The 26,522-nt window shown below is 46.9% G+C and overlaps 2 protein-coding genes across 5 annotated transcripts in view; one reads left to right on the top strand and one right to left on the bottom strand.

Annotated features, from left to right (window-relative positions):
• The window catches only part of VAMP1 (vesicle associated membrane protein 1), a 31,288-nt gene extending 4,997 nt beyond the window's left edge, over window positions 1–26,291 (top strand). Inside the window, exons 5-6 of one of the 4 annotated variants that reach the window (XM_038144622.1) lie at window positions 25,763–25,841; window positions 26,243–26,291. In XM_038144622.1, the coding sequence (XP_038000550.1) occupies window positions 25,763–25,841; window positions 26,243–26,276 (113 nt within the window). In that variant the 3' untranslated portion in view covers window positions 26,277–26,291. Of the gene's footprint in view, window positions 1–291; window positions 3,803–17,346; window positions 19,215–25,762; window positions 25,842–26,242 lie in introns of those variants that run through there. The other 3 variants (XM_038144656.1, XM_038144648.1, XM_038144629.1) reach the window with 3 other exon arrangements.
• On the bottom strand, window positions 5,488–12,740 carry SCNN1A (sodium channel epithelial 1 subunit alpha). Its single transcript, XM_038144608.1, has 13 exons — window positions 12,588–12,740; window positions 11,951–12,324; window positions 11,312–11,567; window positions 10,292–10,476; window positions 9,404–9,504; window positions 8,570–8,733; window positions 8,169–8,267; window positions 7,881–7,998; window positions 7,558–7,636; window positions 7,194–7,251; window positions 7,011–7,066; window positions 6,402–6,477; window positions 5,488–6,183 (listed from the first exon to the last, which is right to left on the bottom strand). Exons 1-13 carry the CDS (start codon window positions 12,603–12,605, stop codon window positions 5,857–5,859), a joined length of 1,911 nt encoding a protein of 636 aa, XP_038000536.1. The 5' UTR covers window positions 12,606–12,740; the 3' UTR covers window positions 5,488–5,856.
• Window positions 26,292–26,522: the final 231 nt, after the last annotated feature.

Below are 26,522 nucleotides of genomic sequence, written 5' to 3'. Positions count from 1 at the left end.
CATGCACATACCTGAAGTTCTGTCCCTCAAAGCAGTGGCTGGTTTTCCACTGTAAAATGATGGTAGTTCCAGTTGAGCTGGACTGACTCTGGTAAGTCTGTAACAAAATGTGAGAACCAGCAGCTCTGGGGGAAGAGGCTGCCCAAGCCAAGTTTACTTTCAGCCACCGAATGTCCAGCCACTCTCCTGTTCAGGGGACTGCCTTCTGTGCATTACTGTGTTAGTGGCAGCTCTGCCACTCTCAGGCTGTGCTGCCTTTAGATTTCAATAACCTCAGATCCTTAAACCCAGAAAACAATTCTCCTTTGGTGTTGGAATAAAAGTTCAGGACCCAAATGAAGACCTCCAAGAGTAGGATGCTGTTCACAACACATCTTGGAGCATGACTGGAATAAAGGTAAGTGCCCCTTTGTTTTGTTTCACTGTACATTTGAAACTCATTAAAAGGAAATGACAGAGCTTTGTCCAGTGCAGACTTCTTTTAAAATTAAGTATTTGTGCCCTTATCTGCCCTTATTGCTACAAATGCTAGGTTGTAAAACAGCCTTGTTTGTGTGGCTTCTGGTTCCCTTATGATCAATCTTTGTCCAGTCTTAAACATCACCAAAATCCACACTAGAACAGTGAACACACTGGAACAGCTCTCAGTGGTGAATTTGGAGCAAGGCAGCTAGACCAATTCTTCAAAGATGGAAGCCCTCCTAGGAAAGGAGGGTGTCTGGACTGGCTGGTGGATTAAAGCAGCATGTACAGTCTAAAATTCCACACAGTTCAGGCCTGCACAACCTGAACAAACGAGTCGCGCTACAATTCCTGCCAAGTTTTGTGTTGCATTCCTGTCAGTTCTCAGCCTCATTCATGTAGAGGGATTGGGAAGATGTTTTCATGGGACAGATGCATTTTTGGACTGTTGATGATGCAGTGTCCAAGTCCCTAGCCAAAGCTAGGATTGAAAGCTCATTTTCCAAAGCTGGCAGCTGCTCTGGAGCACAGAGCTGGGGCTGAACATACTGCTGAAAGTTGCCCCAGGGTTGAGCCCAGTTCATGAGTCATGTTGTGGCTGTTTGCAAAGACTTGCATGTCTAGCCATAAATCCTCTGTTAGGCATTGAAAATACCATGCTCTACTAGAAGCTCTTCTGAAGTGCCATCCTTTACTGCATCAGCATTTCTGCTGCTCCTGCACTCTCTTATCCCAGATAAAACAGGGTTTTAAATGTGCTCCAAAAGCAAGGCCAAGGCTTTGGGAGAATAGTTCTTTGTATGTCTAATTAAAAAGTCAAGCTCTGCCTTTATACATGGAACATACTTAACATGCCTTTGAGCTGGAATGGACTGCCCAGAGAAGCCGTGGATGCCCCATCTCTGGAGGTGGCCAAAGCTGGGTTGGATGGGGCTTTGAGCAACCTGGTCTAGTGGAAGGTGTCCCCGTCCATGGCAAGGAGTTGGAGCTAAGATGATCTTTAAGGTCACTTCCAACCCAAACTACTCTGTGCCAAATGCAGCTCCCATATCAACTGCTTCATCCTGACGTCTTCAGATGTGGTGGAAGAAAAGCCTCAACTCTACTGCTCCTAAGTGGATATTCCCTAAACCTTCGTATCTCCAGATGCCTGAGGCATTGCTCTGGCCTTTCCTGAGGTGTCTCTGTGCTGGGCAAAGCCAGGTGCAGGCTCTCATCAGTAGTGGGGTTTGTTGCCTCAGCTGGAGAGCATCCAAATGATGATGGGGAAGACAGCTTTTTCTTCAGAGCTGGAACGCAGCATCAACACTTTTTAAATGAACCTGGCTCCCTTGGGAAGTGACGGAGGTCCCTGCTCTGATATATCCACTGGGATTGGAAGCCTTAACTTGGTGAAGAGAGGTAATAAGGGGGAGGTTTTATCTTTGTTCTGACCTCTAAACAAGTAATTGCTCTGAGAGATGTAACAGATAAAGAAATAGGTTTTACAAATAGGCAGCTCAGCCATGTCTGTTGGATACCTGAGCCTCCACACTGCTGATAATATTTGACCTATTTTTGGCCTGAGATAGAGTGCAACACTTACACAGAACACCCTTACTTGTTCCCCAGGTTTCAAATATGACACAGCCTCATAATGTCCTTTCCTTCAGTGCACAGACTCACTAAATGATTTCTGCAGAGGACTAAATGACACTTTCTTTTTACATGCTTCCCATAGAGGCTTCTTTTCCAAAAGCCTTTGTACTATTTTTTTAAAACGAATTTTGCCATAAATGTATTAAAAATTTAATAAAGGTTATAAGCTCTTTTTAGTTCATTGCTTTTAAGCATGCACTTGGAAGCTGAAGGCACTTTCCCCTCTTCTGCTTACAAGCCCCCTTTAAATATTGCATATTTTTAAATACAGAGAACTGTGACTGCATGTGGCTGTGCCTCTGGTATGTTCCTGATCTCTTTGGTTCCCCTGTGTCCTTTCACCAGAAGCACTACTGCCTTTTTCATCTCTTGATGTAGCCTGTTACCCCATAGATTTTATTGATCCTGTCCCAAGAGCTTGGTAACTCTTCAAATTCCTTCTCGGTTTGACCTCAGTCTGTGCAGGCAATCCTAGATCTATCTGTCCAGCTTCTCTTAAGCTCTCCAGCAAGCAGGATTTAGTTCTTCTAAATACATTGTTTATTTTCCAAAGTGATGGTTCTCTCATTCTCTCATAGCTTCCCTAGACATTTATGTTGTACTTCCATGCCTTTCCTCTATTACCTTAATTCTTATGGAAAAACAATAGTTTTGACATCTGTTCCCAGTCCGAAAAGACACAACCTTCAGCTGTTCCCTGCATGTTTTCCATGTCCTCAAAATAACTGGTGTGCCTCTAACACACCTATGACTACTGAGCATTTACATCCCCTCAATTTTCTTCTCTTGTACAAATTCACCCCAGCTCAGACCTTTAATTTGCCTTTTGCCGACCTGCAGATCCCCATACGTGCACTTTCTTCCCTTTTCTCCAATTTTTCACATTCTCAGTGAAACACTCCAATTTTTTGGGCTCTTACTCCGGCACTGCTGGCCTTGCCTCTTGTTTTCAGCAAGACCAAGCTCACTATACATCTGCTGAGCTCATTTGTGGTCTTGCCAGCCTACAAGAAATGTAAAGATTATTTCTGGAACAATCCCCTGATTTCTCCCAAGATGGCAATTTTTACACTGATTCACAGGACAGGGAGGGCTCATCTATTTACCAACCTGTATAATTGCTTCTTCACATTTGTATAGGCTTTTAACTCTGGATTTACAGCTATCCTGAATGGTGCCATTACTTTGAGTTCATCAGTCAAAGCCTGATTTTTTTTTTTTTCCTTTTAACGCTTTTATGGAACAGATAGGATATGAATCAAGCTTCCCCCAGGGAATACATCACCACCTTCTGCAGCTGTATTTCTTTATTGATGAAGAGAACTTACTGCTTTAAGTGGTTATGCCTCTGATTAATCTTGCTTTAATCACCCACTTGACTATGCATGATGCAGCAGGTCTCATCAATTTTATGGTTATTACAAGGTTATTTATGGTTCTGTGATGTGAAAAATCGTGTCTTACTCTTTGGATACTGGGGAAATATCATGCTTACCATATGAATCACCATATGTTTATGGTATACAAAGACTGTTTTAAGGTGTTGCACCTGCTCTTTATCCTTTCTTGATTTGAAGGTGGCTTTGTGAAGCAAACAGCTTTGTGTCCAGTGTCAGGTTTTTGCTCATTCATGTGCTAGAAAACACCCAAGGCATCAGTCTGCAGTACTGAATTTGTGTCCAAGAACTGGCTGCAGCACCCTAGCTCCTCTGTCTGCCTGCCTTTTGTATTTTAATTGTGGCCAAAGTTACTTTGAGCAACTAAACCTAGCTTTTACCTCTGCCTCTTGGGCGGTGTTTTTACAGAACATGAAAGTACCTTCACAGAGGCAATTTTGATATTTCATTCATTGCTCACTCTTTTTTACTTCATTTAGAAAGCAATTTTTTTCATGTTTGCAGAAGCTCTGATTTTTTTTTTCTAGTGGGGGCCTCCAAGGAGGAATCCATATTTCTACACCTCTAAGTGCTTGTTGCAGGCCCCTCCCTCCTGCTGGGCTGCCACCCTTGCTGAAGGACACCTCCCGAATTACTAGCTTCTATTCCTAGCAGAGAGACATGATCTTCTCTTTCAAACAAGAGTTATCAGCTGAGCACTGGAATAAAATTTGTTAAAGCAGGAATACTCGTGCAATAAATAACATAGCATTTGTGTGTGTATGTGAAGAAGAATCAAATCACTCTCTGCTGGGAATTGGAAAGTGCTTTTAGGTAATCAAGGCAAGAGCAGTACAACCAGCACATGTTTAGCGTCTCAAAGGGAAAAAATAGGCGACAGTTTAGGTATTGCAGTGAACTCCTCCAGCTTCCCAAGGGCAGTGCATCTACCTTAAATTTTAAAATAGCTTCAGTTTTTTTCTTTTATTATGATTAACTAGTTTTTAAATTCAAAAGTGGCTGTTCACAGTGTGACTCGTTACAGGGTTCCACAGGTCTTTGCCTAAACTGCTTAAATTCTGGTATCTCTGTTTGTCCTGTGAAGTGGATAATCCTGTTCTTTAAGGACATCACCCTTGCTCTCTTGATACCCCATAAAGTGCAGAGCAAACACCATTGCAGCAGAAGTCTGAGTATTTGTAAGAAAAGAGTATGGCAAGCTCACTGCAAGAAATGTGTTGTCATACAAAGGTCCCCAGTTTAGTTCCTGAGAAGAGGACCATTTTTGCCCATGTGATCCAATCAAATAGGCTAAGGCTTTCCTTGGAAGCACTTTTCATTAAAGCCTGCAGTACTTTGCTGTGCTTCCCTCAGGAACAAGAGCCTCAGCAGAGTTTCTGTGGGTGGACCAGGCAAACGCTGGGAGGAGCAGAACATGCACTGCATGACCTGCACTGCTCTGAGCCTCTCTTGCAGGATCCCATTGCAGCAGAGGTAACATTTGGGATTTTTGGAGGGTGTTCATAATCCTTCCAAACTTTCTGTTTCCCTCAGGAAGAAAGCAGGGAGGGCCAAGCAATTGCAGAGGTCGATTTTGTCCCAGAGCTGTTGGCAAACAATCAAATAGCTGGATGTACACATGTATGGTGTATCCCAAGGAAGGGGGGACACCCAAGATCTACCAATGCCACAAAGGAAGCTTGAAAAGGGGGCCTTTACTTTGCCAGGGGTGTTTTGCCCCAGACCTGGGAGTGGCAGCAAGCTTCGAGCACCTCTCCAGAGCACTGTGCGTAATACAGATTAAGATCGTGCCAGTGGCTCTTGTCTCAAGTAGCCTCTCCTCGGGGGGAGGAGAGGGTAGGTGACACAGTCTTGGGATCAGAGCTCATGAAGAATGAGGAAAGAGCAACCAGTTTAGGGAAAGCTTAACGAAGCTCAGCCTGTTGAGAGATTTGTACCCCAGCTGAGACTCCATTCCTGTTCCTTGTCATACCACAGAGGAGGCCAGTCACACCTGCCAAACCTCTTTAATTAATGACAGACCAGAACTGTGGCAGCATCCTTGTTGGAGGGAAAAGAAAGCATGCCTGCACATGTAGGTGTGCACATGCACAGAGCATAAGGAAATCGAGAGCACATGTCCCCCACACATACACTAGATCAACTCTCATCCCTGGTGAGCCCACAGCAATAGTATTTTATGAGACTGAAGAATGTGCCTACAGAAGTGAAAGCAATGAGCCCAGGTCAACCATGGAGCAGTCTTTTGCTATGGTCCATGTGCAGCACCCCAGAAAGAAGGAAACGCAGGCCCCGCAGACAAAGAGTGCAGCCTCTGCTCCAGCTGCCAGCCATCTGAACAGTGGAAGAAGCTGCTGCCTCACTCGTGTCCCTCCTCACCATCCCTGCTTGGCCCACGTGGTTCCAGGCTGTTGTAGGATGGCAGCGTCGTCACTACAGCCTCAACAGTGAAGCGATGTGGAGCACGCAGAGCTGGCGCCTCATCTTGGAAAGCGGCATTATCCTGACTGTTCAGAGGGGGCATCGGTGGAGGCAGCTTCTGCCGAGAGCGGAACCAGCGGAAGCCCAGGATAAAGGTGATGGCAATGAAATCCAGAACCAGCTCCGCAAGCTCCATCACAGACAGGACAGAGGATCCAAACCAGAGACTCCACTGGTTCCCAAGCTGGGACAGCAGAGTCACTACCTGCAGGAGACAGAGAAAGAACAGTGACAACAGCCCTTATCTGGGACTTTGCCTCCCTGCCTGTTCCCTTTTCCCTGTGGGGCTGGGGGGGTTCCCCTCACCCTGCCCAAGGAAAAGAAACGATATCCAGCAATGCTGCTGGAACAAAAGCTTGCCACAGTGGAGGGACATAGTGGGGAAATGGGTGGCCAGAGAAGACACGGTAGTAAAGTCTGTACCGTGAAGGCTGGAGACTCCCCATTGGTCTTGTAGTTCCACTCCTTAAAAAAGATATTCACTTTGGCAACTCCGTTCCTGTGAATGAGACATGACGCTCAGTAACCCAAACTCCTCGATCCCTGCATTTCTTCTCCAAGCCTAATTGTCTCTGTCCCCTTCTGCCCCCGGCCTTCTCCCACACATTCTACCCAGAGGCTTTCTCCCATCTCTGCATTTCTCATTCTGTACTTAATACAGTCTTTGGTACTTACAGTGCACTTCTGACACTGTACTGTAAAACCCAATGTTCGTGACTAAAGCTCCCACACAGCTCTCCTTCCTACTTTTCCACAAGCACTTACTGTGACTCCAGAACACACAGCAAGTGCTGAGGCTTACTGTTTTCTTATCAGCATCTGACCTCTTTCAAAATTTTTCTCTTGGGTCCCCAGTCCTTGCTGAAGTCCCACTATATATCTACTCTGACTCAAATCCACTGCTCTTGTCCACAGGTCCCATGCCTGATCTCTTCCCATCAGTGATTTAATGTTAACTCTGGCATTTTCAACACACACATTCCACTGGGATGGTTTCTGGTTTGGACACGGTCTCTGTTTAGGGGCTCTCACCTCTTGGATGTGATATTGTATTTGTTCTGTTGTGAAAGCATGTAGAAAACCCAGTCCTGAAATGAAAGTGCAATAAATTGTGTCACATGATCAGAGTCACCTCCTGCAGGTTTAGTACCTGTCGAGGCAGGACTAAATGGGAGGTGGGAACAATGCTGGGGAGCCAGGACACCCTCTCCTTACCTCTGAGACAGCAGAAGGCCAGCGGGAGTATCCAGCTGACAGCTGGTATTCTGTCATTCTGCAAGGCAAGAGAAGGCTGTGTTAGCTGTTGAAGCTGTAGGAGCTACAGGGCCAGGTCTCAGGCACACCTGGAGATTCCCTCCCATACTGAAGTTCCGCCCACTTCCTACTATGTGGAATGCACAGTCCTTGGGAGCTCACCCCTAAGTCAACCCATGCGCTCCTCAGCCATTTTGGCTTCCTGATTGGAGAAATACCATTTCAGGTTGGGGCTCAGCCATTGACTCAAGCTTTTGCCATCAGTGAATGCCTCCCAACACTTCTGGGAATACTTTCCAATCTTCCTGCCTGATGATCAACTTACTTGCAAGGTTTCCGACATTTGTGGAAACAGCCCAGCACGTCAGCTTTGAATTCAGCCAGGAGCTTGTAATAGCAGTAGCCTGAACAGCAAAGAAAGTAAATCCAGGTAAGCTCACAGTATCTTTAGACAAAAGGTGGTGTGTGACAGCAAGGGGAACCCAGAAGAGGTTTCCTTCCACAAGGGGCTAATCATTCAAGGCAAGACTGTCTTTTGGATGTCTCACACCAGGAAGCTCAGTGAAGACGAAGGGACGTGCTGGGACGTGGGCTGGACCAAACAGGTTCATGTGGGCATGAGCTCTACTGTCCCTGCTGTCCACTCACCCCAGGCCTTGTGCTTCATGTAGTCACAGTACTCTGCTCCACTGGGCAAGGGATAGAAGTAATATGCACAGCCACAGCGTTCTACCATGTTGAGCTGAAAGCAGGAGCGAATGCAGACCTGGGAGGCACATAAGGTGGAAAAGGCTGATCAAGGGAACCAAACCCACTGCTGCCTGTATCACATCACACTGTTAACAGAGCCCAAGGAAAGGCATGGCCATGAGGGGGCTGAAGCATGTGAGGAAAGTGGAGAAACAAGGTGACCCAGGAGGGGTGAGCGTGACTTACCTGCTCGGTGTAGCGGGATGAGTACAGGTTTTGCACTGGCACGTCACTGCCATCCTCTGTGCAATCGCTGTAACTGCCCCCAAGGCGCATGGTCATCTCCTGCAACAGCAAACTCTCACTGCACAGAACAGCTCCACTTTGCTGTCCTCTTCCCATGCCACGCACTGCTCATCCATCAGTATCTCCTCCTTATGCTTTCCTCGGGATGCCAGCTCCCCCTGCTTGCCTCCATTTCATTGTTCACTGATAAACTGTAGCCAAATGCTTCTCATCTAGTCCAGCAAGCTGTTCTTCTTCCTCTCCCTTCACTCCATGTGCTTAGTCCCCTCCCTTAAACACACACCATAGGTCCACCAAGTTAAACCTCCCATCCACAGCTCTCCCCGCTTCTGCATGCTCACCTTTCTCATGCTGATGGAGGTCTCGATGCCAGGACGAACATTGAAACCCCCATCATCCATGAAGGCTGGCTCATTCTGATCATGGACCATGACCCTGGCTCCTGTCACCGTGGACAGCAGAGGGATGAAATCATTCTGCTCGGTGCGCACCACCAGAGAGAGACCTGAGGGAACATCGGAGAGCCAGGGAGGTCATGGCCAGCTGTGGTGCAGCAGAGAAGGGAGAGCAGGAAGGTTAGAAGGAAGTGTGAAAGAGATAAAGGAGAAGACAGACATCAACCAGGGCTGTACCAAAGCCTGGCAGCAATAGAGGGTGGTTGGAGGGAGGCCAGAGGAAAAGCTGTACACTCCAGAAGAGGCCAGTGAAAACTGGGTTTAATCTCTGTGGCTTAGAAAAAACAGAACTAGGAATTGAGAGATATTTCATGGAGAAACTTGAAACCAGATGGAAGACAAGCCTGAAGATTTGGTCTGGAGAGGTTTCAGGGGGTTTAGGAACACAAACAGGTCAGTTTCTTGAAGGGGAAAATGGGGAATGTGAAGACCAGGAGCACTATGGCTCAGCAGAGGACTTCAGGAAGGGCCAGCACAAGACCAGAGGACACAAAGAACATAAGGATCAGGCACTGATGAGAGAGAGTTCAGCGGGCAGTGGTGAGGGGCAGCCACATCCATGAGACAGCTGTCTCCAGATGGGTGAAAACAGCTTGGGCGAGACAGAGCAGGGCTGCAATCTGCCACCATCAGTACTAAGCACAGCAGGATGCCCAGAACTCCTAGGGAAAACAGGGCTAGGCTGTTCTCCTTACTCACCAAAGAGTGCCTCTCACCCACCATTATTGATCCCAGGCATTGAGGATGTCCACACGCTGCTGCTGTTGTCATTAAAGGTATAGCAGTTGCCATACAAAGGATGGTGGAAGTGGGTATAGTTCCTAAGAGGGGAACAGAAACAGAGTGAGAAGGGCTGCGAAACCAAGGGGAAGGGCTTTGTAAAAAGGAACAACTCTGTTTTCCATCAGCAGGGACAGGGGCTTACAGCAGATGGGCAGTATTTGTTATGTAAACTCTCATGAACAGGGAAAAGCAATTAAAATGTGCTGTAAAAAATGTCCTGGTGCTGGACAGGTTTTTACATGAGGTTTTTCATGCTGCTTTTCAGAGCCCAAATGGGTTTTAACAATGCTAGCAATTACTGTATTATCTTCCTAATACCGATGAAACTCTTATATTTTCCTACCCCTTATTCTTCATTGAAGATAATTTTCATTCCACTACCTCCTTGGGGTTTTTTGACCAATAATGGCAGGAGAAAAGTGGGATATGTTTTTACTGTCTTTTTGTGTCAACTATCTCCTCTCTTATTCCTTTATGTGGGCTGGTATGTACTACTTTACCACTGTGGAGGGTAGAATAAAAATACTTCTACGCTGAACATCTGTGCCCTCTCTGGTGTTTGTACCAGTATAATTATTTTGTTTGTGTGAAACCCAGAAAAAGGCAAAACCATCCGTCGAGGTTCACGCTTTGAGGTCACAGAACCTGTGGCCCTGATATGCAAAACCCACAGGAAAGACTCAAGAAAGATCATTTGACCTTTCAAATGGGAACTGAACAAGGAACGATCCCACCTCGGAAAAGAGGCTCTCTAATGTGGGTTCCTTGATTTCCCTCGACCCCAGGCACAGAGTAAGTGTTTTCAGGGGTGTTTCCCCTACTTACGCCTTGTCACACGTTGCCTCATTGAAGCGGCAAGCATAGATGAAATTCTCAAAGTCAGACTCGTCCAGGGCTTTTGCATCAGGCACCTGCGCCAGGATATTGATGTAGTGAAAGCTGTACCATTCCCGCACGGCATCCACTCCCGAGGAGTACGCCTGGTGAAAACAGTCGTTGTTTTCATTGCACTGTAAAGAAGAAGAAAAGCCGTGTCAGAGAAGTCTTCTCATCCAGGAGACAAGGCTCTGCCCGTGGATAAGCTGTGCTCCCTCAGCACAGGCAGATGACGGAGGAAGTAAAGAGTTCCACAGGACTCCTGTGTGTGACCAACAGGTGATCAGATGGAAAAAAAAACCCAGGGCAGCTCCTCGGCAGAAGGGCAACGCCAGGTGAATAAGCGAGGCTGAGTAAGACCAGGAGGCAGCAAGGTGTACAGGGTAATCTGCACATAAATTCTACCTGGTATAAAACCAGGAGCTTTAAATTCTTGCGTGGGGAGCCCTTCCTTCAGGGTGTGTCCAGAAAAACGTTTGTGATCCTCTGGGAACCCCAGTTAGCTGCTGAGCGATTAGCTTCAGTCCTTTAGTGCCTTTTTAAATGCAAAGACAGATACCCTAGGGCGAGGAAGCTGCTACCTAGGAGCAGTTGCGACCATGATCACCTTTCAGGTGGCCCAGGACCATCAAATACTTTCTCCTTTGCTATTATTGGGCAATGCAGCTGCTGATGCAGATAAACTGCTCTCAAAAGCAACTGCAAGGCTGATGTACCCTCAGGAAGACAAGGTTTTCCTGCTCCTGAGAAGAGACGTACACTGACTTGGACATGTCCCCTGGGGCCTGCATTTGGGGAGCAGGATTGTGTGGAGCAAAGGATTCAGCTCTACCTTTATCTGTCATTAGCAAAAGCCAGTGGACATTAATCAGACTTCTACGTAAGGAAAGTCATGGCCAAGGGTCTAACAAGACAAAAGTAGCCAGGCAGACTGGAGTGGGCAGGGCATGGGATATCTAGGGATCTCACCAGAACAAAGCCAATTTTCCAGTCATTCTTGTCCACTGAGGGACTATTCTCTGGCAAGTTGACTAAGTTGTCCCGCTTCTGCCTCCGCAGAGGATGGCGCTGGATGTGATGGAGCAGGCTCCTTGAGCTACGCCTTTGTGTGGACGATGAGGACCAGTCTGTTTGCGGCAGAGACATGTTGTAGTCGTAGAGGTCTAGCAGTGTCTGGTGGGTGATTTGGTCCAGCTTATCCAGCTGCTTTCGGATGGCGCTGTATCTGTACAGGGGGGAGAGAAGACCAGCAGGTTTAGTGCTGGATGTACACAAACAGCTCTGAAAAAAAAGTGCAGCAAAGTTTGCTGGGGAGAGTCCTGCCACCAGCTGTAAATCTAACCCCTTGCTGGAGGCTATCTTGCAGGAGAGAAGTAAATCTGCTCTAGCCCCGTGGCAGTTTGCATCACAGCCTGCTAAGTACACCACCAAGCAGAGCTGCCTAAGCTCACATGCCTTACTGTGAGTGCCCCGCAGCAGCAAAGGCCTCTGAAAAGCACAGCTACAACAGTGGGCAGGCGAGGACCACGAGGAGAACCAGAGTATGTGCTTTTATCCTGCATCCATCAAAGTCAAGGCAGTCAACATCTCTGCAAGTCTATTTCTCACCTGTACGGATTGAGGGTGCACAGCGTCACGGCCGGGAAAGTCAGCCGGTCGGAGTTCAGGTTGAGATTGAGATTGACAGGGTAGCTGAAGTACTCCCTGTAGAGGATCCCGAACTGCCAGTACATTAAGCCGAAGGTGAGAAAGAAGAGGACGGACCAGAAGGCTGTCTTCATCTTATTCTTTTTGGAGCACACCAGGCGGATGGCCCCGTGGATGGTTGTGTTGCTGCAGAAAAACTGGAATAACTCCTGGTAGGAACTGTAGAATTCGATGAGACCCTCCCGCTCCTCTTCTTTCTGTTGCTGCTCCTCTTCTTGCTTACATTGTCCCATTTTCTCCCCTTCTGGCATCTTCCCTGCCTTCACAGACCCACTCTACAGCACAAACTCAGAATTAGTCGCCCAGCAAGACTGTGGCTCCGGGAAGCCATGCCCGCTGCACAAACCGGCTCTGCATCACCATCTTCCCCAAGCCCCGCTGCTCTCACCCTCTCCTCCGTGACCCCCACCCAGACTGCACGTCCCTCTCCGAGTCCTCCCTTCCCGCATTTGACACGGGGTCGATCCTCCCCCGCGGGGAGCCCCCTGTCCCTCCCGCGGCTGCGCCCCCCGCCCGCCCCCGGGGCCGCGGCACTGACGGGGGGCGCGGTGCCCATGGCGGGCGGCGGCTGCTCGGGCCGGGGCCGGGGCCGGGGCTGGGGCCGGCGTGCTCTGCCCAGCGCTGCCGGCTCTCCCGCAGCCTCCCCGGCTGGGCTGGGACCGGTTCCTTTCCAGTTGGAGCCAGCACCCCGCCCGGCTCCTGCCCTGCCAGCCTCTCCCCGCCCCTCCCGCCTGTCCCTCCTGCCTGCCCCCTCCTGCCCCTTCCCCTTCCCTCAGGCGCCGCTCCCGGGAAGAAAAGCCTCTTTAAACTCTCAAGTGTCGGCGGCGGGGCAGCGGCGGCGGGGGACGGGGGACCCGGCGGGGCGGTGACCTTGGCGGTGCCGGCGGGGTCAAGGCGCTCCCGGGGCAGCGGGGCCCCCCGGCCCCCCGAGGGGAGCCCGGCCCCGGCCAGGTACGGCCGCCGAACAGCCTGAACCTCCTCCTCCCATCCCCTGCGGCGGGGACGCGGCGTCCCAGCGAGCCCAGGCGATGCAGAAAGAAAGTTGGCAGCGCTGGTCCCCGAGGCAGCGCCGGCCGGCCGGGAACCCCCACGGTCCGTCCCCCCCCGCACCCCACCTTGCCCTGCCACCGACCGGCGGAGAGGGCCTGGCTTTCATCGCCAAATTGTGCTTTCCAAGGGCAAAGCCGCGAGTTTCGGGTGAGATCTGCGAGGGGGATGAAGCTGGGACAGAGAAGGCTGGGGGCGAGTCAGTGATACACCTCAGTTACCGCATCGCCTTTGCTGGTGCCTTAAGAGAGAAGTCTTTTGTGTCCGTAACTGCCTGGCCCAACCATGAGTGGGAACTTGTTTTGCTGAGCTGTGCCTGGGAAATCAAGGCCTCCCGGCATTACCCAAAGCCTTCCAGTGTTTCCTTGGACCACGGAAATGAACACCCTTAGCAAAATGTGACTGAAAGTCCCAAACATTCTCCCGTCATTATAACCGTGAAACTCCTTTACCAATTCTTTTCTTCCAATGATTTTCTTTTAAACTAGCTGTCTCTGAAGTTTTCACTTATTTCTTCTCTTTCAGGTTACCTTCTTCAGATAAGTCCTTGTTCAGAGTCTTTGGTTACTGAATTTTGATCCTTGTTGAGTTAGCTGTGGTTTGGTTAGTGACTCAAAATGCTCAGCCACTTTCACCTCTTCATATTGCAAAATCCCCCATGCTTGAAAATGGCAAGCAGTACACTTTTGAGGCCAGCAGTTAAGTGCCAGCGTGCCAGAAACAGCCTTGTGACAGGTGCTTGTTATAAACCTAGAGCCACAATTTGGAGCGTTCCGCTAGCTCTGTCCCATGACAAAGAGCAACTCAAAACAGAAGCATCATTTCTCCTGCAGTTCTAAACTTAATTGTATCTCCAGTAAATTAATTTTGAACTTTCATCAAGATAAAACTTGCAAAAAGTGGGTGGTGTGAGGCGAATGGACTAATATTGTCAAATGCTTATTAAAATGCAGCTTCCTTGGAGCATTGCTGCATCCTCTTCTGGGGCCCCCAGCTCAGGAAGGACATGGTCCTTTTGGATAGAGTTCAGAGGAGGCCACGAACACCATCAGAGGGCTGGAGCGCCTCTCCTGTGAAGGCAGGCTGCAAGGAGAGAGTTGGGGCTGTTCAGCTTGGAGAAGCGAGGCCAGCAGTGAAACCTTGTTGCAGCCTCCCAGTATCTATCAGGGCTGCAAGAGACCTGGGAAGGGACTGTTTATCAGGACATGTCGTGATAGGACAAGGCGGAATGGCTTCAAACTGAAAGAGGGTAGGTTTGGATTGGATGTTAGGGAGAAATTTTTCACTGTGAGATTGGTGAGGCACTGGAACAGGTTTCCCAGAGAAACTGTAGCTGTCCCATCCCTGCAAGTGTTCAAGGCCAGGTTGGACGGGGCTTTGAGCAACCTGATCTAGTGGAAGGTGTCCCTGCGCATGGCAGGGGGGCTTGGAACTGGATGACCTTTGAGGTTCCTTCCAACCCAAACCATTCCGTCATTAGAAGTATCCTGGGCTGGGCTGACAGTCTGGGCAGCTCCGTACCCTGTTGTATATAGGTGAAGCCTGATGAAATAAGGGCCTTGTTGCCCTTGTGAAATCATGGCTCAGGCCTGCTGCTTTGGCTAAGTAGAAGAGGACTGTGGGACAGGGACTCAGCTGGAATAGGGGTAGGGAGATGTGAGAGATGTGCTGTGGAGACTGCTGCGTGTCCGCGTCGTGGTGTGTGGTGATTGGTTGGCTTGGGCTTGTTGTGCCTTAACACCGTGTAAACTGATAACCAGCTAGCTGCTAGAAACACCGGGTTTTTGCAATAAAGTGGGCTATTGATGCTTGCCACCGTCTTCAGTGTCAGTCTAGTGTCCACTATTAAATGGTGACCCCAGATGTGTTAGGGTCGGGACTGCGGACCTGAGAGCAGCCAGTGGTGGAGCTCAGTCAAGCAAAACAGGCAGACCTGAGAGCCTGAAAATCCAGACGATGTAAGAAAGCAGAGACACCTGACTCCAGGTGGGCGAGTGGGAGCAGAGACATGGGGGCTCAAATATCAGCAGCAGAAAAATCGGTTTTGAACATTATGTTGTGAACATTACAGAAAAGAGGCATCAAATATGAGAAGCGGGCGCTACGCACCTTGCTCATTTGGTGCGAAAGAAATGGGTGAGAGTGGATGGACAGACTGCCTTTTTTGTCAAAACATGGGAGGGAGCAGGGCAAGTGTTATGGGTAGCAGCTACAAAGGGGGACAAAATAGCCAGAAGATGGCTAATGATGTGGCTAACACTTGGTTTGGGACTCATTGCCACAATTAAAAGTCGACAGAGAGGCAGTGGTTGCTGCTGCTGCCGTCACTGCCCAGCTCATGAGAGCTCCCTGTTTAATACCCCCTTCCAAAACTCGTTCTATCTTCCTCTGCCTACAAACGATGGAGATAGGATTATGGTGAGGAAGAGGTCTGGGGCCAACAACAAAGCCCCGCAGACCCAAAGCACCGGGATGCTGGATTGCAATGATGGGAGGGACTGCAGCTTGGCAAGGCAGACCCTTACAGATATTAGTCTTTTCTCCACATTGGAGCAGCTTTTATTACAGGTTAGAAAACCCTGTACCTTTTTCCTAGATGAGAGAGACCTTGATGTTAAAAACTCCTGTGTGCACCTGCGGCAGGGAGTGCTAGACAGATACAGATAATGAACTCTGGGCATGGATCCAGGACAAGGATCCTGGGAATGGGTCAATCCCCCTGCCCACGGTGCAGCCCCACAGTAGCACCAGGCCCTGCAGCTGCAGCGGCTACCATCGTGCCACCTCCATGTCTGGGATAGCTCTGATGGGACCCCACTCACTCTGGGACCTGGATCCTCCGGGCTTGAAAGCCCCTAACTCGTCAGAGCTCCTCTGTCCCCTCTTGGGCCCCCGGATGGTACAGCCACCCCACCTAGCACTTGCTGAGATGCGCATGGGTGGCATGGCAGGATCTGGGTTCTTTGGCAGAGACACTGATATATTGTGTGATTGGTGGAGCTTGCCCTGTGGAGTGTGTTCTCCCTTTTCAGGAATTTTGATTTGAGGTCTGATTGAAGTGAATTGACACTGATTCTTTGCTAAGTTATAATGGTGTTAGCTATTACTGCAGTAATTAAAAACTTACATACCTGGAAAAAAATATTTGCAAGTGGGTAATGTTTCAGTTTGTGGACAAGATGGTTCATATTTGTAAGATACAGTGCATCCTTAGAAAGTTCGGGGGATCCCTCCTTGCAAATATTTTAGGTCGATGTTAACAGAACAGCAATTAACTGTCCAGCCTGCAGTTGGCACAAGTCATAAATTAGACATTCTTCTGCTCACATTCCAGGCAAACCTTTAACTTTATCTCCAGTAGCTGTTCGAGACTTAGTTATAACTACAATGTGAAATTCCTCTGCAAAGGCAGGCAAACTTATCCCAGCTTTGCCAGTTCACTTGCTTTTTACCTCACAGCTTTAACGAGGTAATTTTGTTGTGATTCTTTTGGTATCAAAACAGTTTATCAGTCTTAGACACCCACTAAACTAACCAAGTTACTTCTGTAAAACTCATGGCATTATTCTATCACTAAGTTCTTATTGTTTTAGCCTTGAATATTTATATCCCATTGACCTTTATAAGGCCAAGCTCAGATCTATTGTACAGGCAATCTCGAAAAGCTGCAGGCTTGCAGGGCAATTTGCCAAAAACTACACTGTTGACACTTTTCTGAGTAAAGCTGCACTTTAAAAACAAAACTAAACAAAACCAAAACCAAAACTCTAGCAAAGAGTTACTTACACTAGAAAAATCCTCGCTACGAATGCATAAAAGCACAATATATTTGGCTGACCTTTATAATCTCTCCAGTAAATCCACGTTACTGCTATTTTAGTTACAAAGCAATTGTTTGCCTGCATGTTGTTACTTTGAAGTTCTGTTACATTTAAGTTCTGGCAGGTTAAGGTTCTATTAAATTTAAGTTCTGCTAATTTCTGTTAAGATTAATTTCTGTTAATATCTGCTCATTTGAATTACAAGATACAGTTATTTTGTTATAAAGATAAGATAAAACCAACTGAAATAACTGATGAAACATTAGTAGCCACCTGTTTAAAAATATAACACAGTAAGATGTGTAAAATATGTGAAGGTATGGTTTCTTAAATCCTTAATTTCATCAAGGATTTTATGAATGTAAATGTTTCACGCCGATTAATTGACATAATTATTTTTAACAATCGCTGCTGTTTTATCTTCCATAGGTAACACTGAAGAATGAGTAACAATTCCAGATTATGACTGCTATTAGTTGTAAGCTGTTTCGTAGTTTCTTTCTTTAACTTTTATTCTGCTTTAATGTCATAACATGAATTCACGGACTTCTTGTGACAGGTATTGTCCATAAGATACTGTTTGACTGAGGATAAATGACAAAGCTGGCTGCTTTATGAGCTGTAACATATCTTTGTGTAACTATCTGCAAGACATCCATCATTTTAGGAAACTTTCCTAGCTGCTGTTAAGGAGAGGCTTGTATTTAAGATATGTTAGGGAGACCCTTCCAGTTAAGGCCTTGGCTCTGGCCAAGCCATGGATCTACCTGGTTGGGAAGCACACCGACAAACCCAGGTGTTTTCTGCATAAAAACAATACTCCAGTCACTTTGACTTGCCAGTTTGGGCTCATGACACTTTTTTAAAAGTGAACTTGGAAACCTTACCCGGGAATGGTTCTCCATGTCCTCACTAAAAACGAGGCTTGCCAGCTGTTGCAGACTCTGGGTGATAGTACAATATTTAGGGAATTGATAATGTATCATTTTTAATTACCATCCTATCTGTTGTGTGCTACTGATTTAGTGTATTTCCTTGCCTATGTCTGCTTAGTGTGAGTTTGATGCTTTACCATGTGTATTGTTTTACTTTTATGGTTCATCTTCTTGTTTTGCCTTCATGTTTGTAGTGAGAAACGTGCATGTTGTAAAAGAAAACCCAAAAAAGGCAAACGGCTCTTCAAGAACATTTAGATAATGCAATATTTACACTAGAAGTTTTAAAAACAAATAATCAAATTTAATCCCCAGCAGAGCAGTACTGCTCTGAAGATTTGCATTTACAGAACCAATTTCTAAAAGCTTCTACATAAAGATTCCCAATTGGATGTGTAATGGCAGGGCCCAAGTGATTTACTGGCCTAGGGAGAAGGTGTGCATGTGTTTAATTGCCAACAGGTCGAAGGTGGCTGCCTGTTCATCTGGACAAACATCCATTGCCTCCGAGAAGATGAGGCCCAATGAAAAGAAAAGTGACCTAATCAGCATCCAGCTCTTGTGGCCAAGGCAGGAGCAGAAGTTGGATTGCCAGAACATGGCTGTGTCTGGAGACATGGCTGCCTGCCAACAGAGGCCTTCTGTCATCGTCATGATATTGTGTTCCTGCTAACCTTCTCCAGTTATTCCCTGTTCCAGGCTTCCAAACAGACATTCAGTGATGTCAAAGTCAACATTTCCAGCTAATGGACTTCCTCCTGCCTAAACAGCACGGCCGCTGAACTCCAACCATATGAACTTTAGAAGAGTAGCCATTTATTTCCACTTCCTAGGAGACCTTGGACATTATCCTTTTGTTCTCCTATACTACGAGTCTCTTTGTCAGTGGCATGGTTGTATTTCATGGGTTTTTATTGATTGTGATCTGTATTCCATGTACCTTATCCTGTGTCCAGCAGATGACCAGTAATACTCTAAATAAGATAATGGCCTGACAAGTGCAAACTGTTTTAACATCAGAGTCCACAAACCCTTTGCGCAGAAAACAGAAAAGAGGGAATTGTTGTGTATAGGTGAAGCCTGATGAAATAAGGGCCTTGTTGCCCTTGTGAAATCATGGCTCAGGCCTGCTGCTTTGGCTAAGTAGAAGAGGACTGTGGGATAGGGACTCAGCTGGAATGGGCGTAGGTAGATGTGAGAGATGTGCTGTGGAGACTGCTGCGTGTCCGCGTCGTGGTGTGTGGTGATTGGTTGGCTTGGGCTTGTTGTGCCTTAACACCGTGTAAACTGATAACCAGCTAGCTGCTAGAAAAGCCGGGTTTTTGCAATAAAGTGGGCTATTGATGCTTGCCACCATCTTCAGTGTCAGTCTAGTGTCCACCATCAGTACCCCATCTTGGGCAGTGCCAGTAGGAAATGTCATTTAGTGGAGGAACGTGAGCTCTTCTGTCTTGTGCCTCTTGCAAGTTTCATGTGCTCAGACAGACCTGGAGACAGGGAACTAAGCAGCATTGCTGCTTACAATTACCAGTGGAACCTATGGAGATGTAATCCAGTTGCTTCACAGAGAGAAACTTGTGTAACTTTTATTATGACAATTTCCTGAAGTTACTGTTACACTAATGGACTGATCCTCCAGTAACACCTCTCTCTTACTGGAATTGTGACCCTGTCTTACTGGATGAACAAAAGTTCTTTTGCCCCGGAAAATGCCTTTTATAAATGAGTATCTTCTATATTCATTTAAGTTAACAGCACCCACCTAGCAACCACAGACAAATTTGGTAACCCGTAGGCATTCCCTGATTTCCACAGTATGTAAAAGGATTTTAAATTGTCTTCAACTGATCTTTGCAAATTACTCCAGAAATACGGCCCTCTTTGTTGCTGTGAGACAAAGGTAACTTACATTTTTTTTTCTTTTGACTTGAGGAATAATTAAGACCTCAAACAACTAAACTGATTTGCTGTGTCCAAATGACAGTCTAAAGCAATTTTCTCAGCATTTTGCCATAGCTGACAATTTCCATCACCATGTTGTTTGGGAGAACTTTTGGCCTTTGACCAGATTTGGACAAGAATAGCAGATAATGATAATACCCATGTATCTGTGTATCTCTCTATACACATACACATCTAAATTTATTTTTCAGAAGACTTTATCCATGTGTTGTTTGGGGTTTTTTTAAGAATTAAAAAGCCGTTTACTGGCCCTTTGATCATTCCCAGTGGCCCTGACAGCTGTGCTCTGAGCAATTCCCGGGTCCCTCTTTGTCCCCCCAGTGTGCTGCTCAGCTGCTGTGCGTTATCTGCTGCTGTGGCACACCTTGGAGCAGGTATCAGCCCTGAGGCCACTTCCAGTTGCTTCAGTCATGAGAATATCACCTTTGGCTGTGGCTCTGTAAAAGTGCCTGTGTCCCCATGGTCACACAGGTGTGGTCACACAGGTGTGCTGCAGATCGACTGCCAATGCACAAAGGGGACCAAAAAGTTATCTTTAACATTGCTACAAACACAATTACCACTTGATTCCTCAAATACTTTAGGGACAGACAACAAATGCAGACAACAAATCTGTTGCCATCTCAGCTGCCAGTCTCAATCTCCATCAGAAGATTAGAATTTGCTAACTCTTCAGGGTTGGTTTTTTTAAAAATTATTACTTACATCTTCCCAGTTTTTGTGCTGTTTTTGTTTTGTTTTGTTTTGTTTTTGTTTGTTTTGTTTTGTTTTTGTGGGTTTTTTTTTGTTTTTTTGTTTTTTTGTTTTCCTGGTGTGTACATGAAGTAGATCACTGAAGTGACCATTTTCTGACCCAGATTGTCAGTCATCAATGGGACCATTTTCCTCAGGCACACTGCAGTGTAACAGAAGACAGTGGTAAGGAGTTATTGGTGCAGTTTGCAAAAGCAACTCCTGTCGATCATTTAGGTGATTAGGTTCACTCCTCCCTCAAGCTTTCCTCACACGAGTCTTCCGAGCATTTTGCCCATCCACGGCTTTCTGGATATTTCCATCCAGAGGTATTGACCTATCAAGGTGAGTCACACCTGCTGGAACTGGTTTTGACACTGATGGTTATTACCCTCACTGCCATTCAGGCTCAGCAATTATGGGATAATTTGTCTTCTGAAATCCCAAGTCTTGCAACAGAATGAAAGATCTTCCATCAGGCACTACAAATCATCTTTGGAAGTTTTGGTTCATCATATTTACTCCACCTCTAACAATGTTTTAAATCCAAGGAGCTTTGTGCTGAGAAGATCCTTGTCACTAGTTCCTTTTCTTGTGAAATGGGAAGCGCCCTGTTGTTCTGGGCAGTGCTTCTGTATATTTCATCTTCACAAGCTCTGAATGCATGATTGCTTTTTATTGCTACTGAACAACCTTTGAGTAAACATGAATCACTCTTTATGGCACCAAATTTGAAATGTTTCCTTACCAGCTACGTCGATTATCTGCCCAGGTAGGAATTTGATAATGATCTGTAGTACACACAACATTTTAAAATAGAACAAGCTTGTTTTCTACACACTGCTACTGTCCCTGCTGTCATGGGAAAAAAAAGGAAAAAAAAAGAAAAAATCTCTCCCTGTCTGATATGGATTCCAAGTGTAACAAATTATACTTGTTTTTGAGCTACTTGCAAGACCTTTGATCCATTTAATTCTTTCGTATATCTGTAAATGCAATTGTACTTTCCTTCTGCTACAAAGCAAAAGCCAGTGATTATTTTGGGATTATTTCTGGATTACCTGCAGCTGCTTATATTTTTCTGCATTTATACTAGTCATCCGAACAGTTAAGGAATAGCATCATGGATGTTGCTGTAAGTTTGTTTGGCCAAAGAAGCGCCAGCACAGTAGGTGGCAAAGGTGCAGGGACCCCCTGGGGGCAGAGGTGGTGATCTCCAAAGAGGGTCATTATCAAAAAGCCATCACGGATTTGCAAACCAATCTACTGGGCTGTTGAATGCCTTCTCCCTTGCTACTGATGTAACTTGCCAGGCAGCAGTGGTGTCTGTCCCAAATAAGCAGCAAGAGCGTGTCCATGTACACACTTCCACTCTTTCATGTCCCCAAGAAGCTGATTTTCAGTGCACGTCTTCATTTGTACCTTGTAGGAGGAGCAGAGAGCCACTCTGGTGAAGCAAAAGGGGGCCCCAGGGGAAAATTGAAGCTCTGTGTGTTATCTGTACCTTCCAGCACAAAAGATGGGAGATTACTGGGCAGAATCATGACAATAAAATATTGTAGGACTGAGAAAGTGTCTGTCCCTGCTGGACACTGGGTGGAGGGAACCCAGTCTCTCTTCCTAGGAGAATGAAGTCAAGGTGAGTGGACCCCAGAAGACTCATCTGGCAAACCTGAATTTGGTTCTGTAATGTAGCTAACTCCCATCTGTTAGCTGACTCCCATCTGTCGTCCATATTTCAGGGTAAGGGATATTGCTTCCTGGAAATGGTGTATGAGGCAGAGTGCTGAAGAAGCCCAGTGACCCAGACCCCTTAGCCACACAACTTTGTGTCCAAGCCAGCTGCCATCTTCATTACTTGTGACCCGTTGTCCTGCACGAGAGAATAAGAGCCACCAAGCTCTACCTCTGCTGCACATTCCCTCATGGAGGATCTCTCAGCCAGATCCACAGCCCCACAGACACTGATCTCATTCCAGTCCTGCTGCTATGGGACCAAGTGTGGAAATGGCCAGATGAAAATTCCCACCCACTGGCACAGCTAAGCTAACACACATCTGGAGGCTGGGTGGACAGTCCAGGCTGGAACAGCAGCCAGCAAACCTATAGGACTGGTTCTGCATCTGCCTTGTCCTGAGGGGCAATTAATAAGTGGGCAATCAAGATGGAGCCTCTCTGACGTCCCCCCCACCCTCCCCTGTTCTCCCCAGGTGAAATCTTCACTTTCCTCATTCCAGCCCGAACAATATAACCATTATCACAGCCACCTGACTCCCTGGCTCTCTGTCCCCACCCCTTTCCTGATCTCTCCTGCCTGTTCCTGGAGATCAGAGGCAGAAGCAGCCACCTCAGACCAGTTTTTCATCCGGCAGCTGCTGGGGCTGGTCCCTGCAAGCCCAAGGCAGCACCTGCCTCGGCACAGCTCGGTAGACACAGGTGCTCCCTGCTGCCTGCCTGCAGCTTTACCAGAGCTGGTGACAGGACAGCCTTGCTTATGTTTAGCTTGATTTTTGACACTGCCTCATGTGTTTCTCCAAATGCCCTCCCCAGGCACTCCCATCCCAGTGGTTTCATGTTGCTTCTGCTTCTCGGCCCTGCTCTGCTGATGGTGATCTCTCCTCCTCTGGAATACAAGCCAAAACCTATACCCTTGAAAAGAGACTCCAAATGTAATTAAGCACATAAGAAGAAAAGCCAGTCTATAAATCCCGATTCTTTTATGGGCAAGGTCAGATTTCGTAGCCAAGTGGCCCAAGGGAGCACCTCCCACCACACCCTTCTCCAAAGGAGGAGCAGAAGGCATCACCCCCACTTTCCAGGCTCCCTTTTATTTGTTCCAATGTTCAATTCATTCTTCTGCTTGAGAGGTTTTATGTCTTCTCTTGCAAGATCTCAGGCTAGCAGTGACGCAATGGTCTGGAAATGGTCTGAAAGGTCTGGAATGGCCCAGAAGGCAAAGAACCTAAATTTTGTTCAAGGTGTAGCTTGATAAATTCTAGTGAAGCTTTAAGTTACAAGATACTCTTTGATGTTGTCTCAGTTTTTATAATGAAGTAATCTGAGATTTGTCCTCTGTAGGATTCAGAATATCTGGATTCATCTATTAATTTGTTTATTTGTTTCATTCTTTCTTTTAAGCAGAAAAGGCTGGCCAAAAAAAAATGTGAATCTTAGTCAAGCCATGCGACTACTTCTAGTGATACTGAGAAGAGTGAGATTTCTTCATTATAGTCCCTGTCCCATTTTGTCATTTCTTCTTTTAACTGTATGTCAAGATTTCAGCTGCTTCAGATATATTTCACGTACCAAGAAGTTTATACCCCTGGGCGAACTTTGGGGTTGGGAAGGGGTTTTCATCAAATGAGACACATAGGTTGTTTTTTTAGAGAAAGAATCTTCCTCTGTACCTTGAAAAATGGTCCACTTCAAGGGGTCTCGGGCTTTTTGTCTTTCACATCCCCTGCCAGTAAAGAATCTCAAAGTATTTGCTCCTGGCACGAGGATATGCATGTTTATCAGCTGAGGCAATTGATCTTTCACGCTAAGGACTTAATAAGATGTTGATGGTATTTCATGGGAGGATGGGTCTGTGAGGATGCTTTAGGTACGTACAGAAATATTAAAGGAGGGAAAACCAGCAAATTGTAAAGAAACCAATACTTAACAAACACAGGGCTTCAGAACTGTTTTATAAAGACGGAAAAGAAAATGATAAAAAGTAGGGTTGAAAACAAAGGAAGGAGAGGGAGCTGAATGGAAAGAACAGTAGTGAATGAACTGAAAAAGAGAAGAAAATTGTGCCCTCCTTCTCTGCAAGCTGCACCTGGATATGGTGGAAAATCAGTGTTACCACTCCATACAGCCCTCTGCCACTACCCTTCATTTGTCCCTGACCCCTTTTGCCTCCTCTTGTCACCACATCACTGTACCTGCTGGGGCAGCGTTGCTGTTCCCTCTTACTCCTCTCTCACCCTCTCTCTGTGACATTCCAGTGCCCACCACTGATGACCTATAACAGCAGGTGCCGCAAGTGTTTTCTGCTGTGTGTCCAAAGGTGTCACCCCTTTCACATTTTCATCGCCTGAATTCACTCCTGTCATGCTTTGCCATCCTCGGTAACTGGGCACGCTCATGGGCTGAAAAATGGGATGGAAACCTTTTCTTGTGGGCTACAGAAACAATTGTCCAGCGGGGTAAGGGACGTTCCAAAAAGCATCTGGGGTTGTCTGCAACTGGAAAATTTGAGAAACTTTGTAATGTTGCGTATAGAAAGGCAGAAAGCCATGTCAAACAAGGAACAGCTAGCAAAAGGAATCAAAACTAACAGATCTCTCTTGAAAAGCATCAGACACCTGCCAGGTGTTCTGAAGGGCAAAACAGGGATCAGACTGTGCAGGGAGTGGCCAGTGGAGATAAGGCCATCACAGACACCTCTGCAGCCTGTGTGCAGCGCTGAGTGATGAGATCAGGGTGGCAGAATCCATTCTTCAGCTGGGTGGGGTTTGCCAGCAAACGTGTCTGAAACTGAAGCGGCTGCGGAAAAGGCTGTTCTACACACTGACAAAGCAAACAGTAACAACTTGCCGGGAGCAATGGCACTTGTCCAAGAGTCTTAAAGGATCTCTGGAGTAAAATGGCTGAAGCTGCTCCGAGCAGTGTGTAACCCAATGTCTACCCCCAGCATGGGACCTCGGGAGGGAAAAGGGCTGAATGTGATGCCCCAGTTTGGCCAGGGGCAGGTGGTGGAACAGTTTCTTGGGCTTGTTTGGGTTCCAGATGAAAAAAAGATAAGAGATTAGTACAGCTAGAGACTAAGAGGGTCTGGAGCAGCCTGGCACACCCCTCCATGGTGCTTATGTCCCCAGCAGGACATCCATACTGTCCTCTGCCAACCTGACAGTATGTGTGCCCTGGTCCACCTTGTGAAGGTTTGGAGGCATGCTTGGATGAATGCTGCCTGTGGAACTGGAGCCAGCCAGGACTTGTAGAGTGGTTGGCTCTTGCAGCAGGACATAAAGGATGTGGTGGTCCAGGTGCTTTGACCCTGGTGAAACCTCCTGGTGAAGGGGACAGGAGCAGTGACAGAGGGGTGTGTTTGTGTCTCTTTCCTCCCCTTTCTCCTTTCCTGATTCAGGAGAAGGAGCTCCCAGTACTGCAGCCTACCTGGGGACATGGGTGGGGATGGTCCCCATTCATCTGCTGTCTCTCCTCAACAGCAGCTGCTGCCAACTGCTGCTGCTCCTGGAGCCTGAAATCAGCCCTCTCCACTCCAGACAGGCTTTTTGAACTTCTCAGGTAATTTTTCATCTGGAGAGAATATCTGCAATTTTTCAGCATCTGGTCATCACTAATGGAAGGAAATGCATGGGAACCTACCTGGGTGTTCTGGGAGAAGTGGAATTTTCAACTGACCTGGGAGGAGGAGCATGTTTCTGCAGCGAGTGGGAACTGGACTGACTTAATGTTACACATCATGCTCTGGAGGGAAGCATGAGTCCCATGTTTTGTCTGGGACACAATTCAGAGCTGGAGGCCTTGAGAAATAAAAAGACTGATCCTTTTCTTCTTTCTCCTTTTGTTCTTTTTTTTTTTTTTTTTTTTTTTTTTTTGTGTGTGTGTGTGGTTTCTGTTTGTTTGTGGGTTTTTTGAGAGGCAGAGAATATGAAATGTTACAGGCACTTTGTTGTCCATTGTAGCTTATCACTGCTCATGTTACTGAAGTCCAGGTGAAGGACACGTCAGAGAAAGTGTTCAATGCAGAAGATTGGTGTCACTAGGAGAAGCAAACACGCAGCACTAGTGAGGACGTGTCTTTGGTCAGCATTTTGTACTCTTCAGGGAGTTGTATCCTTGTAACCCTTCAGACTCAATAAAGGGTTCTTTGCAGTCTGATCTGTGATGAACTTGGCAATTACATGTGAGGGTGAGCACAACTCTCAAGGCTTCTGACATTTTCTGACATTTTCAGAGATGCCT

Source organism: Motacilla alba, chromosome 1 (genome assembly GCF_015832195.1).
Source record: "Motacilla alba alba isolate MOTALB_02 chromosome 1, Motacilla_alba_V1.0_pri, whole genome shotgun sequence".
Classification (NCBI taxonomy): Eukaryota; Metazoa; Chordata; class Aves; order Passeriformes; family Motacillidae; genus Motacilla; species Motacilla alba.
This window is presented reverse-complemented; position numbering and strand designations above follow the sequence as displayed.

Coding starts and splice junctions, on each gene's coding strand:
- SCNN1A (XM_038144608.1), bottom strand. Junction 8,268..8,569: donor CCTCCATCAGCATGAGAAAG/GTGAGCATGCAG, acceptor TTGCTGTTGCAG/GAGATGACCATGCGCCTTGG. Junction 7,999..8,168: donor CATCCCGCTACACCGAGCAG/GTAAGTCACGCT, acceptor TGTGCCTCCCAG/GTCTGCATTCGCTCCTGCTT.